The following is a 15,115-nucleotide window of genomic DNA, read 5'->3' as shown; positions in this document are numbered from 1 at the left end:
TCCAGCATCTCACACACACGTTTCACACTTACCTGTCTCTTTCATTCACTCCCTGCACACACTTGCTCTCTGACCCTTACACTCTCTACATTCCCTTTCACACTGTCCCCCCCACACACTCTCTCTCCGTCCCCCACACACACTCTCTCCGTGTCCCCCACACACTCTCTCTCCGTCCCCCACACACACTCTCTCCGTGTCCCACACACACTCTCTCTCCGTGTCCCCCCCACACACTCTCTCCTGCCCCCCACACACTCTCTCTCTGTCCCCCACACACTCTCTGTCCCCCACACACTCTCTCTCCGTGTCCCCCCCACACACTCTCTGTCCCCCACACACTCTCTCTCCATGTCCCCCACACACACTCTCTCCTGCCCCCCACACACTCTCTCTCTGTCCCCCACACACTCTCTGTCCCCCACACACTCTCTCTCCGTGTCCCCCCCACACACTCTCTCCTGCCCCCCACACACTCTCTCTCTGTCCCCCACACTCTCTCTCCGTCCCCCACACACTCTCTCTCCGTGTCCCCCACACTCTCTCTCCGTGTCCCCCACACTCTCTCTCCGTCCCCCACACTCTCTCTCCGTGTCCCCCACACTCTCTCTCCGTCCCCCACACACTCTCTCTCCTGCCCCCCCACACACTCTCTGTCCCCCACACACTCTCTGTCCCCCACACACTCTCTCCGTCCCCCCACACACTCTCTCTCCGTGTCCCCCACACTCTCTGTCCCCCACACACTCTCTCTCCGTCCCCCACACACTCTCTCTCCGTGTCCCCCCCACACACTCTCTCTCCGTGTCCCCCACACTCTCTGTCCCCCACACACTCTCTCTCCGTCCCCCCCACACTCTCTCTCTCTGTCCCCCACACACTCTCTCTCTGTCCCCCCCACACTCTCTCTCCTGTCCCCCCAACACTCTCTCTCCTGTCCCCCACACTCTCTCTCTCCGTCCCCCACACACTCTCTCTCTGTCCCCCCAAAACTCTCTGTCCCCCCAACACTCTCTCCGTCCCCCACACACTCTCTCTCCTGCCCCCCCCACACTCTCTCTGTCCCCCACACACTCTCTCTCCGTCCCCCCACACACACTCTCTCCTGCCCCCCACACACTCTCTCTCTGTCTCCCACACACTCTCTGTCCCCCACACACTCTCTCTCCGTGTCCCCCCCACACACTCTCTGTCCCCCACACACTCTCTCTCCATGTCCCCCCCCACACACTCTCTCCTGCCCCCCACACACTCTCTCTCTGTCCCCCACACTCTCTCTCCGTCCCCCCCACACACTCTCTGTCCCCCACACACTCTCTCCGTCCCCCCACACACTCTCTCTCCGTGTCCCCCACACTCTCTGTCCCCCACACACTCTCTCTCCGTCCCCCACACACTCTCTCTCCGTGTCCCCCCCACACACTCTCTCTCCGTGTCCCCCCCACACACTCTCTCTCCGTGTCCCCCACACTCTCTGTCCCCCACACACTCTCTCCGTCCCCCACACACTCTCTCTCCGTGTCCCCCCCACACACTCTCTCTCCGTGTCCCCCACACTCTCTGTCCCCCACACACTCTCTCTCCGTCCCCCCCACACTCTCTCTCTCTGTCCCCCCCACACTCTCTCTCTCTGTCCCCCACACACTCTCTCTCTGTCCCCCACACTCTCTCTCTCTGTCCCCCACACTCTCTCTCTCTGTCCCCCACACTCTCTCTCTCTGTCCCCCACACACTCTCTCCGTCCCCCCACACACTCTCTCTCCGTCCCCCCCACACTCTCTCTCTCTGTCCCCCACACTCTCTCTGTCCCCCCCACACTCTCTCTCCTGTCCCCCCAACACTCTCTCTCCTGTCCCCCACACTCTCTCTCTCCGTCCCCCACACACTCTCTCTCCGTCCCCCACACTCTCTCTCTCTGTCCCCCACACACTCTCTCTCCTGCCCCCCCACACTCTCTGTCCCCCCCACACACACACACTGTTCCCCACACACACTCTCTTTCCCCTCACACACACACTCATGTCCCTGAACCCAGCTCTCTATCAGCAACACACTGTCCCTCACACTCACTTTTTGTCCTTTACGCTTGCTCACTGCCCCTCAAGTTCTCTCGCTCTCTATTACACTCATACTCAGTCACTTGTATTCATTGTCACAGACTCATTCAGCATAGTAACAGGTTTTTTGGCCCACCATATCCATACTGTCTATCAGGTAACTAGCTATACCAATCACATTTACCAGCATTTGATCTGTCGCTGTCTATGCATGGGTGTCATGCTATCAAGAGCTCATCCAGATACTTCCTAAATGTTTTGTGAGTCCCTGCCTCCACCACCCACTCAGACAGTACGTTCCAGATTCCAACCACCCTCTAGGTGAATGAAAATCAAAAGAAGCTTAACTGCCCCTTGAATTCCCTATCACCGAAATTCCATTTGTTCTTCCCATTGCCAGCCCCCAGTTTTTCTGCAAGCTAAACTAACTATTTTCGTGTCTTTCTCAGTTCTGCTGAAGGGTCTTCAACCTGAAGCATTAATCGTGCCCTTCATAATCTTGTATACCTTGATCAGGTCCCTCCTCAGCCTCCCCTGATCCAAGGAAAACAAATCCAGTCTCTCCTCGTAATTGAAAAACACCATCCCAGACATCATCACCGTCCAGAACAATTGCATCCTTCCTGTAGCACGTTGACCAGAACTGCACACAGAACTGCATTTGTGGCTTAACCAAGATTTTATAAACCTGCACCATTGCCACCCTGCTCTTATGATCTGTGCCCTAGCTAAAGAAGGCAGTACACCTTCACCACCACATCTATCTGTCCTGACATGCACACCCAAATTCCCTCTGATCCTCAATACTCCTTAGGGCCCAACCATTCATTCTGCTTGTTTTACACTTTATTAGTCACCCTAAAATGCATCACTTTACATCTGTCAGGATTAAATCCCATCTGCATGGCTTTGCCCATTTTACCAGCTGATCAACATCAGCAGGGAAACAGGCCTTCGGCCCAACGATTCTTTTGTTGAGTTGTTGTTTCAAACAATTCTCTGTGACAACAACAATGAATATTCGCATGTAGCCTTACACTCCACCCACATAACTTGTCCTTCAGTCACTCTGTGGTGTCCTTGACCCTGGCACCAGGGAGGCATCGTACCTCCCAGAAATCTCATTTGTGTTCAGGGAAATGTCTGTCAACTCCTCTTACAATTGAATCCCCAACACCACCGCTCCCCCAATCTTTGCCTCCCTCCTTGTCATCCGCAGTGCCACCAATTTCATTGCTGCTCTCCCTCACAATGTTATCCCTCGCACTCTCTCCCTCCCTCACAATGTTATCCCTCGCACTCCCTCCTTCCCACTCCCTCCCTCCCACTCCCTCCCTCGCAATGTTATCCCTCCCACTCCCTCCCTCGCACTCACTCACTCTCTCCCTCACAATGTTATCCCTCCCACTCCCTCCCTCCCTCACTCTCTCTCCCTCCCACTCCCTCCCTCCCACTCACTCACTCTCTCTCTCTCACACTCACTCTCTCTCCCTCACAATGTTATCCCTCCCACTCCCTCCCTCCCACTCCCTCCCTCGCACTCACTCTCCCTTCCTCGGTCTCTCCCTCGCACTCACTCTCCCTCCCTCACAATGTTATCCCTCGCACTCCCTCCCTCCCACTCCCTCCCTCCCTCACTCTCCCTCCCTCGCACTCACTCTCCCTCCCTCACAATGTTATCCCTCGCACTCCCTCCCTCTCTCCCAGTCCCTCCCTCCCACTCCCTCCCTCCCTCACTCTCTCTCCCTCCCACTCCCTCCCTCTCACTCACTCTCTCTCCCTCACACTCACTCTCTCTCCCTCGCACTCACTCCCTCCCTCGCTCTCTCCCTCGCACTCTCTCCCTCCCTCACAATGTTATCGCTCGCACTCACTCTCCCTCCCACTCCCTCCCTCCCACTCCCTCCCTCCCTCACACTCACTCTCCCTCCCTCGCACTCCCTCCCTCCCTCCCACTCACTCTCCCTCCCTCGCACTCTCTCCCTCCCTCGCACTCTCTCCCTCCCTCACAATGTTATCCCTCGCACTCACTCCCTCCCTCACAATGTTATCCCTCACACTCTCTCTCCCTCCCACTCCCTCCCTCCCACTCACTCCCTCCCACTCCCTCCCTCCCACTCACTCACTCTCTCCCTCACAATGTTATCCCTCGCACTCACTCTCTCCCTCGCACTCACTCTCTCTCCCTCCTACTCCCTCCCTCCCACTCACTCACTCTCTCCCTCACACTCACTCTCTCTCCCTCGCACTCACTCTCCCTCCCTCGCACTCACTCTCTCCCTCACACTCACTCTCTCTCCCTCGCACTCACTCTCTCCCTCGCACTCACTCTCTCTCCCTCACAATGTTATCCCTCGCACTCACTCTCTCCTTCACACTCACTCTCTCTCCCTCACACTCACTCTCTCTCCCTCACACTCACACTCTCTCCCTCACACTCACTCTCTCTCCCTCACAATGTTATCCCTCGCACTCACTCTCTCCCTCACACTCACTCTCTCTCCCTCGCACTCACTCTCTCCCTCGCACTCACTCTCTCTCCCTCACACTCACTCTCCCTCCCTCGCACTCTCTCCCTCGCACTCACTCACTCCCTCGCACTCACTCTCTCCCTCACACTCACTCTCCCTCCGTCGCACTCACTCTCTCCCTCGCACTCACTCTCTCCCTCACACTCACTCTCTCTCCCTCACAATGTTATCCCTACCACTCACTCTCTCCCTCGCACTCACTCTCTCCCTCGCACTCACTCTCTCCCTCACACTCACTCCCTCACACTCACTCTCTCCCTTGCACTCACTCTCTCCCTCACACTCACTCCCTCACACTCACTCTCTCCCTCGCACTCACTCTCTCCCTCGCACTCACTCTCTCCCTCACACTCACTCACTCTCCCTCCCTCGCACTCTCTCCCTCGCATTCACTCTCTCCCTCCTTCGCACTCTCTCCCTCACACTCACTCTCTCTCCCTCACACTCACTCTCTCTCCCTCGCACTCACTCACTCTCCCTCCCTCGCACTCTCTCCCTCCCACTCCCTCCCTCCCACTCACTCACTCTCTCTCCCTCCTTCACAGTCATACTCCCTCCCTCTCACTCACATTCACTCTCTCCCTCCCTCTCACTCACACACTCTCTCCCTCCCTCACACTTACTCTGTACTTCAATCTCTGTCCTTTAGAGAGGGCGCAGAGGAGATTTACCAGGATGCTGCCTGGATTGGAGAGCATGTCTTATGAGGATAGGGTGAGTGAGCTCGGGCTTTTCTCTTTGGAGAGAAGGAGGATGAGAGGTGACTTGATAGAGGTGTACAAGATGATAAGAGGCATAGATCGAGTGGACAGTCAGAGATTTTTTCCCAGGGCGACAATGGCTAACACGAGGGGACATAATTTTAAGGTGACTGGAGGAAGGTATAAGGGGGATGTCAGGGGTAAGGTTTTTACACAGAGAGTGGTGGGTGCGTGGAACGCACTGCCGGCAGAGGTTGTGGAGGCAGATACATTAGGGACATTTAAGAGACTCTTAGATAGCCACATGAATGATAGAAAAATAGGGGGCTATGTGGGAGGGAAGGGTTAGGTAGGTCTTAGAGCAGGATAAAATGTCGGCACAACATTGTGGGCCGAAGGGCCTGTACTGTGCTGTAGTGTTCTATGTTCACACCCTCATTCTCATCTCTCATAGTCACTGCTGTCTCTTACTCTCTCTCCCTCACAGTTACTCTCTCTGTCACATATTCACCATCTCTCACACCCTCATTCCCATCTCTCACACTCACATTCTGTTGTTCAGACTTTTCTATCAGTCAGTCTTACATTCTATCTCCCATATTCATGTTCCATCCATCACACTCACTCTCTGTCTCACTTACGCTCTCTCTTTTCCTCACCATCCTGGTTGTCTTACACTCTATCCTGCTCACTCACTTTCTCCATTGATGTGGTCACTCACTTACCCTGGGTATGTTACTCAGTACTGCCCTTTGTTAAATCCAAGCACTTCTTGAAAGTCCACAGATTGAATCTAATTGGTGATTGAACTAATCTGTGTTGTTTTTGGGCTTTTAAATACTCTGTCTGACTCAAGTCCAGGAGCTACACTGCATTGATTCCAAGTTGTTCTCAAACGTGTGCAGCTGAACATCTCTCAATATTCATTTTCACAGAGATCCCAACAGCATCACCAAGGTGGGTGGCAAGCAGCACTGTCGAACCTATTGGTGAGTGACATGTTTCTGTTGATACCTTACAGTTGAGTTACATGAGGGGATGGTCCTTAAAAGGGAATAAGTTGTTGTTAATTTCTGTGATGCAAATAACTGATAGAGTATTGGGAAAGAAATCCTGGGTGACAAATTGTCAAGTTCTACATCAAACTCACTAGAGTGATGTCATATTCATTTCACAACGGACCAGAAAGCTCTATTACTGCAATATGATTCAAATAAAAAAAGAGAAGTGCATAATAAATAGGATCAGAGAAAGGCAAATTGGCCCATGCACTTACTCTGCTATTTGATTGGAGCAAGGCTGATCACTTACCTTAGCACCATTTCTAGCCCCATAGCCCTTAGCAAACAATCACCTATCAATCTCTGTCATCAATTGACTCGGTGACTAAATCTCCACAGCCCTCTTGCATGGAGAATTTCAAAGATTCACTATTTTCTGTGTGAAGTAATTTTTCTAATTTTTGTCCCAATAGGTTGGACCCTTATTTTAAAACTTTGGCCCATGGCTATGGAGCATATAGGAACAGGCCCATCAGCCAACAATGCCAACCATGATGCTAATCTAACTCATCCCATCTGCCAGCACATGGTCCCTGACTGTTCCTGTGCCTGTCTAAGTGCCTCTTAAACGTCGCTATTGTACCTGCTTCCATCACCTCCCCTAGCAGCACATTCCAGGCATCTACCACTCCATGTTTAAAAAAAACTTGCCTTGTAAATCTCCTTTAAACTTTCCCCCTCTCACCTTAAACCTATGTCCTCTATTATTTAACATTTCCACCCTGGGAAAAAGACTCTATCTATGCTATAATATACACTTCTATCAGGTCTCCCCTCAGCCTCTGACGCTCCAGAAAAAGTAATCCAAGTTTGTCCAGCCTCTCCTTATAGCTAATACTCTATAATCCAGACAACAACCTGGTGAACCTCTTCTGCACCCTAATGCAGCAACCAGAACTGCACACAATATTCCAAATGTAGCCTAACCAAGGTTTTACACAGCTGCAACATGACTTTTATACTCAGTGCCCCAACATATGAAGGTAAGTATGCCGTACACCTTCTTTACCACCCTATCTGTTTGTGTTGTCACTTTCAGGGAGCTATGGACTTGAACCCCAAGATTTTTCTGTACATCAGTGCTCCTGAGGTTCCTGTCATTTACTGTACGCTTTCCTCTTACATTTGACTTCCAAAGTGCAACACTTCACATTTGTTCAGATTAAACTCCATCTGCCATTTCTCTGCCAACATTTCCAGCTGATCTATATCCTACTGAATCTGAATCCTTTGACAGTCTTCTTCACTATTCAAAACTCCACCAATTTTAGTGTTGTCTGCAAATTTATTAATAAGCCCACCTACATTTTTGTTCATGTCATTTATATATATCACAAATAGCAGAGATCCCAGCAATGATCCTTGCAGAATATCTCTGTCTTCTATGGCCAAGCCAGTTTTGAATCCAATCTTACGAAGTCTCCATGGGTCCCATGTGCCTTAATCTTCTAGACCACGAGGGACCTTATCAAAAGCTTTCAGGAAGTCCATGTGTACAACATTCACTGCCCTGCCCTCAACAACCATCTTTTTCACATCTTCAGAAAACTCAACCAAGTTTGTAAGACATGATGTCCCCCACACAAACCCATGCTGACTACACCACTTAATGTTCTTCAAGTGCCTCAATATGTCCTCCTTCTTGATATGAACATGTCTTCCTTCTTGATGTCAACATGTCCTGGAATATCAGCATATCCCTCCCTGATCTCACTATCCTCCATGTCCTTCTCCTTGGTGAATACTAATGTGAAGTACTCATTTAGTACCTCACCCACTTCCTCTGGCTCCAGGCATAAATTCTCTCTTTTGTCCTTGAGTGGCCCTACCCTCCCCCTAGTTACCCTTGTTTTTTAATGAATGTATAAATTGCCTTGGGATTCTCTTTAATCCTACTTGCCAAGGACATTTCATGTCTGCTTTTAGCGCTCCTGATTCCCTATTTAAGTTCTCTCCTGCTTTCTTTATATTCCTCAAAGACCCTGAATGATTTCCACTTCCTAAATCTTACAAATGCTTTCTTTTTCCCCTTTTACTAAATTTGCAACAACTCTCATCGTGTAAGGTCCCCAAACCTTGCCATCCTTGTCTTTCTTCCTCACAAGAACACATTGGTCCTGAATTCTGACCAGCTGGCCTTTTAACAACTCCCACATCAGATGTGGACTTGCCCAATAACAGCTGCTCCCAATCTACTCTCCCCAGCTTTTGCCTAATACTGTTGTAATTAGCCTTTCCACAATTTAGCACTTTCCCCTGGGGTCCAGTCTCATCCTTAGTCATAACTATTTGAGTACTTACAGAGATATGATCACTGTTCCCAAAATGTTCTCCCACTGAAACTCCAATCACCTGGCCAGGCTCATTTCCCAACACAAGGTCCAGTATAGTCCCTTCCCTGGTTGGATTATCTACATACTATGTCAGTAAACCCTTCTGGATGCACCTAACAAATTCTGCCCCATCTAAGCCTCAGGCATTAAAGGACTCCCAGACAATATTGGGGAAATTAAAGTCGCCCACTACAACAACTCTGTTGTTCTTACATTCTTCCATAACCTGCCTACATACCTGTTCCTTTATCTTCTGCTGGCTATTGGGAGGCCAAGAATATAACTCCATCATAGTGATTGCATCCTTCTTATTCCTGAGCTCTATCCATACTGCCTCACTGGATAAGCCCTCCAGAATGACCTCTCTAAGTGCCGCTGTGACATTCCCTCTGATCAGTAACGCAACTCCCCACCTCTTTAACATCCCTCTCTATCGCATCTGAATCCTGGAACATTGAGCTCCCAGTCCTGCCCTTCACTCAACCAAGTCTCTGTAAAGGCTACAACATTGTAGTTGCATGTACTGATCCAGGCTTTAAGTTCATCTGCCTTACCCATAGTACTCCTTGCATTGAAATAAACACACTTCAGCCCATCAGCCCCACTGTTTTAATTAACCTGGCCCTGCCTGACCTTCCTTTCAAGCTCTACCTCCCTCTCAATCCCTCCACTGCTGACTGACTGCTCCGGTTCCTATCCCCCTACCATGCTAGTTTAAACCCTCTATAGCCGCCATAGCTAGGGAAACATCAGCTCTACACCCATATTGTCAAACCCTAAAAAATTTGTACATTCCTCTTATTCTTCTAAACTCTAGAAAGCACAGGTCTAGTCTGCTTGGTCTCTCCTCAAGGGAAATCCCCATCCCAAGAATCAATCCAGTGAAATTTTGAGAGTGCAGAGTTTGCATGTTCCTGCCAGGATTAAAGGCAAAGTTAACAAGCATAGGGAACCTTGGTTTTCAAGGGATATTGGCGATCTGGTTAAGAATAAGAGAGAGGTGTATAGCAGGTATAGGCAACTAGGAACAAATGAGGTACTTGAAGAGTATAGATAATGTAAGAAAATATTAAAGAAGGAAATCAGGAAGGCAAAAAGAAGCCATGAGGTTGCTTTGGCAGATAATGTGAAGGTAAACCCAAAGGGTTTCTACAAGTGTATTAAGAGTAAAAGGATAGTAAGGGATAAAATTGGTCCCCTAGAAGATCAGAGTGGTCGTCTATGTGTGGAGCCTCAGGAGATGGGGGAGATCTTAAACAGTTTTTTTGCATCAGTATTTACTCAGGAAACTGACATAGTGTATATGGAAGGAAGGGAAACAAGCACTAGTGTCATGGAACATATAGAGATTAAAGAGGAGGAGGTGCTTGCTGCTTTACAGCAAATAAAGGCAGATAAATCACCCGGGCCTGACATGGTATTTCCTCGGACATTGAGAGAGACTAGTGTAGAAATTGCAGGGGCCCTGACAGATATATTTAAAATGTCCTTAGCCTCAGGTGCCGTGCCGGAGGACTGGAGGGTAGCTCATGTTGTTCCGTTGTTTAAAAAAGGATCTAAAAGTAAACCAGGTAATTACAGGCCAGTGAGCCTGACATCAGTAGTAGGTAAATTATTGGAAGGTGTTCTGAGAGATTGGATATACAAGTATCTTGTAGAGTTTTTTGAGGAGGTTACCAAGAAAGTAGATGAAGGAAAAGCTGTGAATGTTGTCTACATGGACTTTAGTAAGGCCTTTGACAAGGTCCCACATGGGAGGTTAGTTCAGAAGGTTTAGACACTAGGTATCCATGGAGAGGTTGTAAACTGGATTCGAAATTGGCTGTGTGGGAGAAGACAGAGAGTGGTAGTGGATGATTGTTTCTCAGACTGGAGGCCTGTGGCTACTGGTGTGCCTCAGGGATCTGTGCTGGGGCCATTGTTGTTTGTTGTCTATATCAATGATCTAGATGATAATGTGGTAAATTGGATCAGCAAGTTTGCTGATGATACTAAGATTCGAGGTGTAGTGGACAGTGAGGAAGGCTTTCAAAACTTGCAGAGGGATCTGAACCAACTGGAAGAATGGGCCAGAAAATGGCAGATGGAATTTAATGCAGACAAGTGTGAGGTGTTGCATTTTGGAGGGACAAATCAAGGGAAGACATACACAGTAAATGGTAGGGCACTGAGGAGTGCAGAGGAACAAAGGGATCTGGGAGTTCAGATACATAATTCCCTGAAAGTGGCATCACAGGTAGACAGGGTTGTAAAGAAGGCTTTTGGCATCCTGGTATTCATAAATCAAGGTATTGAGTATAGGAGTTGGGATGTTATGGTGAGGATGTATAAGACATTGGTGAGGCCAAATTTGGAGTATTGCGTGCAGTTCTGGTCACCTAACTATAGGAAGGATATTTGTAAGATTGAAAGAGTGTAGAGGAGATTTACTAGAATGTTGCTGGGTCTTCAGGAGTTGAATTATAGGGAAAGGTTGAACAGGTTAGGACTTTATTCCTTGGAGCGTAGAAGAATGAGGGGAGATTTGATAGAGGTTTACAAAATTATGAGGGGTATAGACAGAGTAGATGCGAGTAGGCTCTTTCTACCTAGATTAGGAAAGATAAGTACCAGAGGACATGGGTTTAGGGTGAAAGGGGAAAGGTTTAGGGGGAACATTAGGGGGAACTTCTTCATTCAAAGAGTGGTGGGGGTATGGAATGGGCTGCCATCTGATGTAGTAAATGCGGGCTCACTCTTAAGTTTTGAGAATAAATTGGATAGATACATGGATGGGAGAGGTCTGGAGGTTTATGGACTGGGTGCAGGGAAATGGGACTAGCGGAATAACATTTCGGCACAGACTAGAAAGGGCCGAATGGCCTGTTTTCTGTGCTGTAGTGTTCTATGGTTCTATGGAATCTTTATTGTACTTCCAGTATCACAAATTCTTTCCTTCGATAGAGAGACATAAACACAATGTTCCAGATCTGGTTTTACTAGAGCCTTATATAATTAAAATAAGACATCTTTTACTTCTGTACTCAAATCTTCTTGCAATAAAGGCTAACGAATGAATTCTTAATTGCTTGTTGAATCTCCATGGTAATCTTCAGTGATATGTATACAAGGACCCCAGTTCCCTCAGAACACCAACTTTCTTCAATCTCTTGCCACTTTAAAATCCTTTCTACTTTTTCTACAGGTGGGTGATGCTTTTTTACGTATCATATGAATCTGCCATGATCTACCCAATCACCTAGCTGTTCTATATTCCCCTGAAGGCACTCTGCCTCATCCACGTAAGTCATTCTGCACCCAGCCTAGATATTTTATTTGAATATATTACACATGGTTCCCTCTTCCATTGATACATTTGGGTTCCCACATTGATCCCTGTGGCACCCACGAGTCACACTCTCCCAACGTCAAAAATGACCCATGTACTCTTACTTTCTCCGCTGTCCTTTAATCAATCTTCAATCCACACCAGGATTTAACCACCATTACCCTGCACTCCAATTTGTTCAATAACTTCTGTGGTATCTTATTGAAGGCCACTGAAGGTCCAAATATGCCACATCCTTGACTTCTCCCTGATGTGATCCATTAATTACAACTTCAAAAAAACTCTAACAGATTTGTCAAACATGATTTCCTTTCATGAACCCACATTGATTCTGCTCAATACTAGCTTTATTACCTTAGTCCCCCGTTACCACATCTTTATGAACAGATTCTAGCATTTTCCTTACTACTGATGTCAAGATCACTAGCCTGTTGTTCCCTGTTTCCTTCTTCCCTCTCTAAAATAATGAGGTTACATTCTATGGAAACCTTCCATCCCATGGAAAACATTCTAGAATCTACGGAATTTTAGAAAATAGCAACCAGTATATCGAGTATCTCCACAGCCAAAACCTTGGGATGTAAGTCATCAGGCCCTGGGGATTTATCACTTTTCAGTCCCATTAATTTCTCTAACATTACTTTTTCACCAAGGATTTTTAGGTTAGTGATTCATTCAAGACTTTAGTGCTGTGTCATGCTTGGCTGAAACAGTGAGCTACCACTGGGATGGAAGGAAGGAACTAATTGCTTTCCTTTGCTCAAAAACTGATTTTTTTGTGACACTGTGTTGTGTGGTATGGTGCAGCAATGGAAATATGCACTGTACACCACTCTATACTGTATGTTCTGTGGTGTCTGATGATGTGTACTCTAGCACCATGCATGCCATGGTACTGTATGATGCCCAGAATACAAACTGTGCTCTTGCCACCTTCAGTGATTTTTTGCAAATGTTGTTTGTGAGGGAGAACTGATTCACCAGTTGAGGGAGGATGTGGTTCATAATCAGGAGGTTTTTTTATTCCATGTTCAATGTGATGACATGACTTCATGAGGTCTGAGGTCAATGTTGAGGACCGCTAGTGCTATTTCTTGATGCCTCTGTACTACTGCACTGCCCTTTCTGGTGGTCCTGCCTGTAGAACAGGATTTACCCAGGGGTTGTGATGGAAGAGTCTGCCACATTGTCTGTAATGTGTAACACTGTGACAGGCTGTTGCTTGAATATTCTGTGGACAACTCACCCAATTTAAATACTTCTCTAGATGTTTGCAAAAAGGTCTTTGCAAGGTTGACTGACTGGGACTGAGTTTTCTGTGTCCAGATTCAGTGCCCAGGTGACGCCGAGTGTTCTGTCTGGTTTTATATTTTGTTTTGCATTAACGCAACAGTAACGGTAAGCCAGAATGACTCACTGGACCATTTGTCTTGGTGAAGCAGCCAGCATAATCAAAGACCCCACCCACCCGGGACATTCTCTCTTCTCTCCTCTTCCATCAGGTAGAAGATACAGGAGCCTGAGGGCACGTACCACCAGACTTAAGGACAACTTCTACCCCACTGTGATAAGACTATTGAATGGTTCCCTTATACAATGAGATGGACTATGACCTCATGATCTATCTTGTTGTGACCTTGCACCTTATTGCACTGCACTTTCTCTGTAGCTGTGACACTTTACTCTGTACTGTTATTGTTTTTACCTGTACTACATCAATGCACTCTGTACTATTTCACTGTAACTGCACCGTGTAATGAATTGACCTGTACGATCGGTTTGTAATACTTGTACCTCGGTACAAGTGACAATAATAAACCAATACCATTTCAGAAGGCACAGTGTTCCTTATAACCTATGTTTTTTGGAGTATTGCGTAGAACTCTGGACTGTATGGCCTTGGGTTGTGACAACAATGTGGCGCCGTGTGTTGTACATCACGGGGTACTGTGTAGTAAATTGTACAGTGTATTATATGGCACGATGTATGGTGCACTGAGGAGCATTGTGTGCTGCAACACAATGACTGTATCTAGTGCACATCTGTGTATTGTATACTGAATGACACAGTGAACTGTATACTCTGTAGCTTGGTTCACTTTATACCATAAGAACATAAGAAACAGAAGCAGGAGGAGGTCATTCTGCTCCTCAAGCCTGCAAGGTGGCAGCTGATCGACCCCAGCGCCATTTTCTCACCCTGTCCCCATATCCCTTGATATTCTTCTTATCCAAAAATCTATCAATTTTTGTTTTGAATGAAATCAATAACTGAGTCCCCATAACTTACCACGGAATGGATTTTCAAAGATTTACTACCATTTGACAGAAGAAATTTCTCCTCACTTCTGTTCTAAATGGCCTTCCCCTTATTTTGAAACTATGATCCCTGATTCCACTCTTCTCAGCCTTGGGGAACATTCACCTTGCATCTCTCCTGTCAAGCCCTCTTAAAAATTTTGTCCATTTCAATGAGTTTTCCTCTCATTACTCTAAACTCTAGAGAGGCCAAGCCTACTCAATCTCTCTTCAGATGTTAGATCCACCATCCGAGGAAATCATCTGGTGAATTTCTGTTCTGATTACTCCATGGAAAGTTTAACCTTTTTTCAGGTAAGGAGACCAGAATTGTATGCAATAATCCAAGTGTGGTCTCACAAAGGTCCTGTTTAGTTGTAGTGAGACATCTTTACTCTTGTAATCAAATCCTCTGGAGGCGAAGACAAATTCCCTTCCTAAATGCTGCATCAAATTGTTATCTTTCAGTAACTTGTGTAGAAGGACACTAAAGTCCTTTTGAACATTAACATTGGCCCATCTTCATCTTTTAAAAAGTAGTGAAAGATCAGAAAATGTTGATGTGTAAAGGAATTGAGTAGGCTAGGCCCAAGGTGGATAGTGTGCCATGTGGCACCATGGGCGGTGTATCCCATGGCACCATGGGCAGTGTATGGTATATTGAACTGTATTACACGGTGTACTGGATAATATAGAACCATAGAACACTACAGCACAGAAAATAGACCATTCAGCCCTTCTAGTCTGTGCCGAAACGTTATTCCGCTAGTCCCATTGACCTGCACCCAGTCCATAACCCTCCAGAC

General features: G+C 47.4%; 1 protein-coding gene across 1 annotated transcript in view; it reads left to right on the top strand.

Moving 5' to 3' along the window:
* Positions 1–15,115, top strand: part of LOC127573415 (netrin-3-like) — a 267,637-nt gene that overhangs the window by 174,307 nt on the left and 78,215 nt on the right. Inside the window, exon 5 of the mRNA XM_052021620.1 lies at positions 6,225–6,278. Coding sequence (XP_051877580.1) covers positions 6,225–6,278 — 54 coding nt within the window. The remainder of the gene's footprint in view (positions 1–6,224; positions 6,279–15,115) is intronic.

The sequence above is a fragment of the Pristis pectinata genome, chromosome 8, assembly GCF_009764475.1.
Source record: "Pristis pectinata isolate sPriPec2 chromosome 8, sPriPec2.1.pri, whole genome shotgun sequence".
Classification (NCBI taxonomy): Eukaryota; Metazoa; Chordata; class Chondrichthyes; order Rhinopristiformes; family Pristidae; genus Pristis; species Pristis pectinata.
This window is presented reverse-complemented; position numbering and strand designations above follow the sequence as displayed.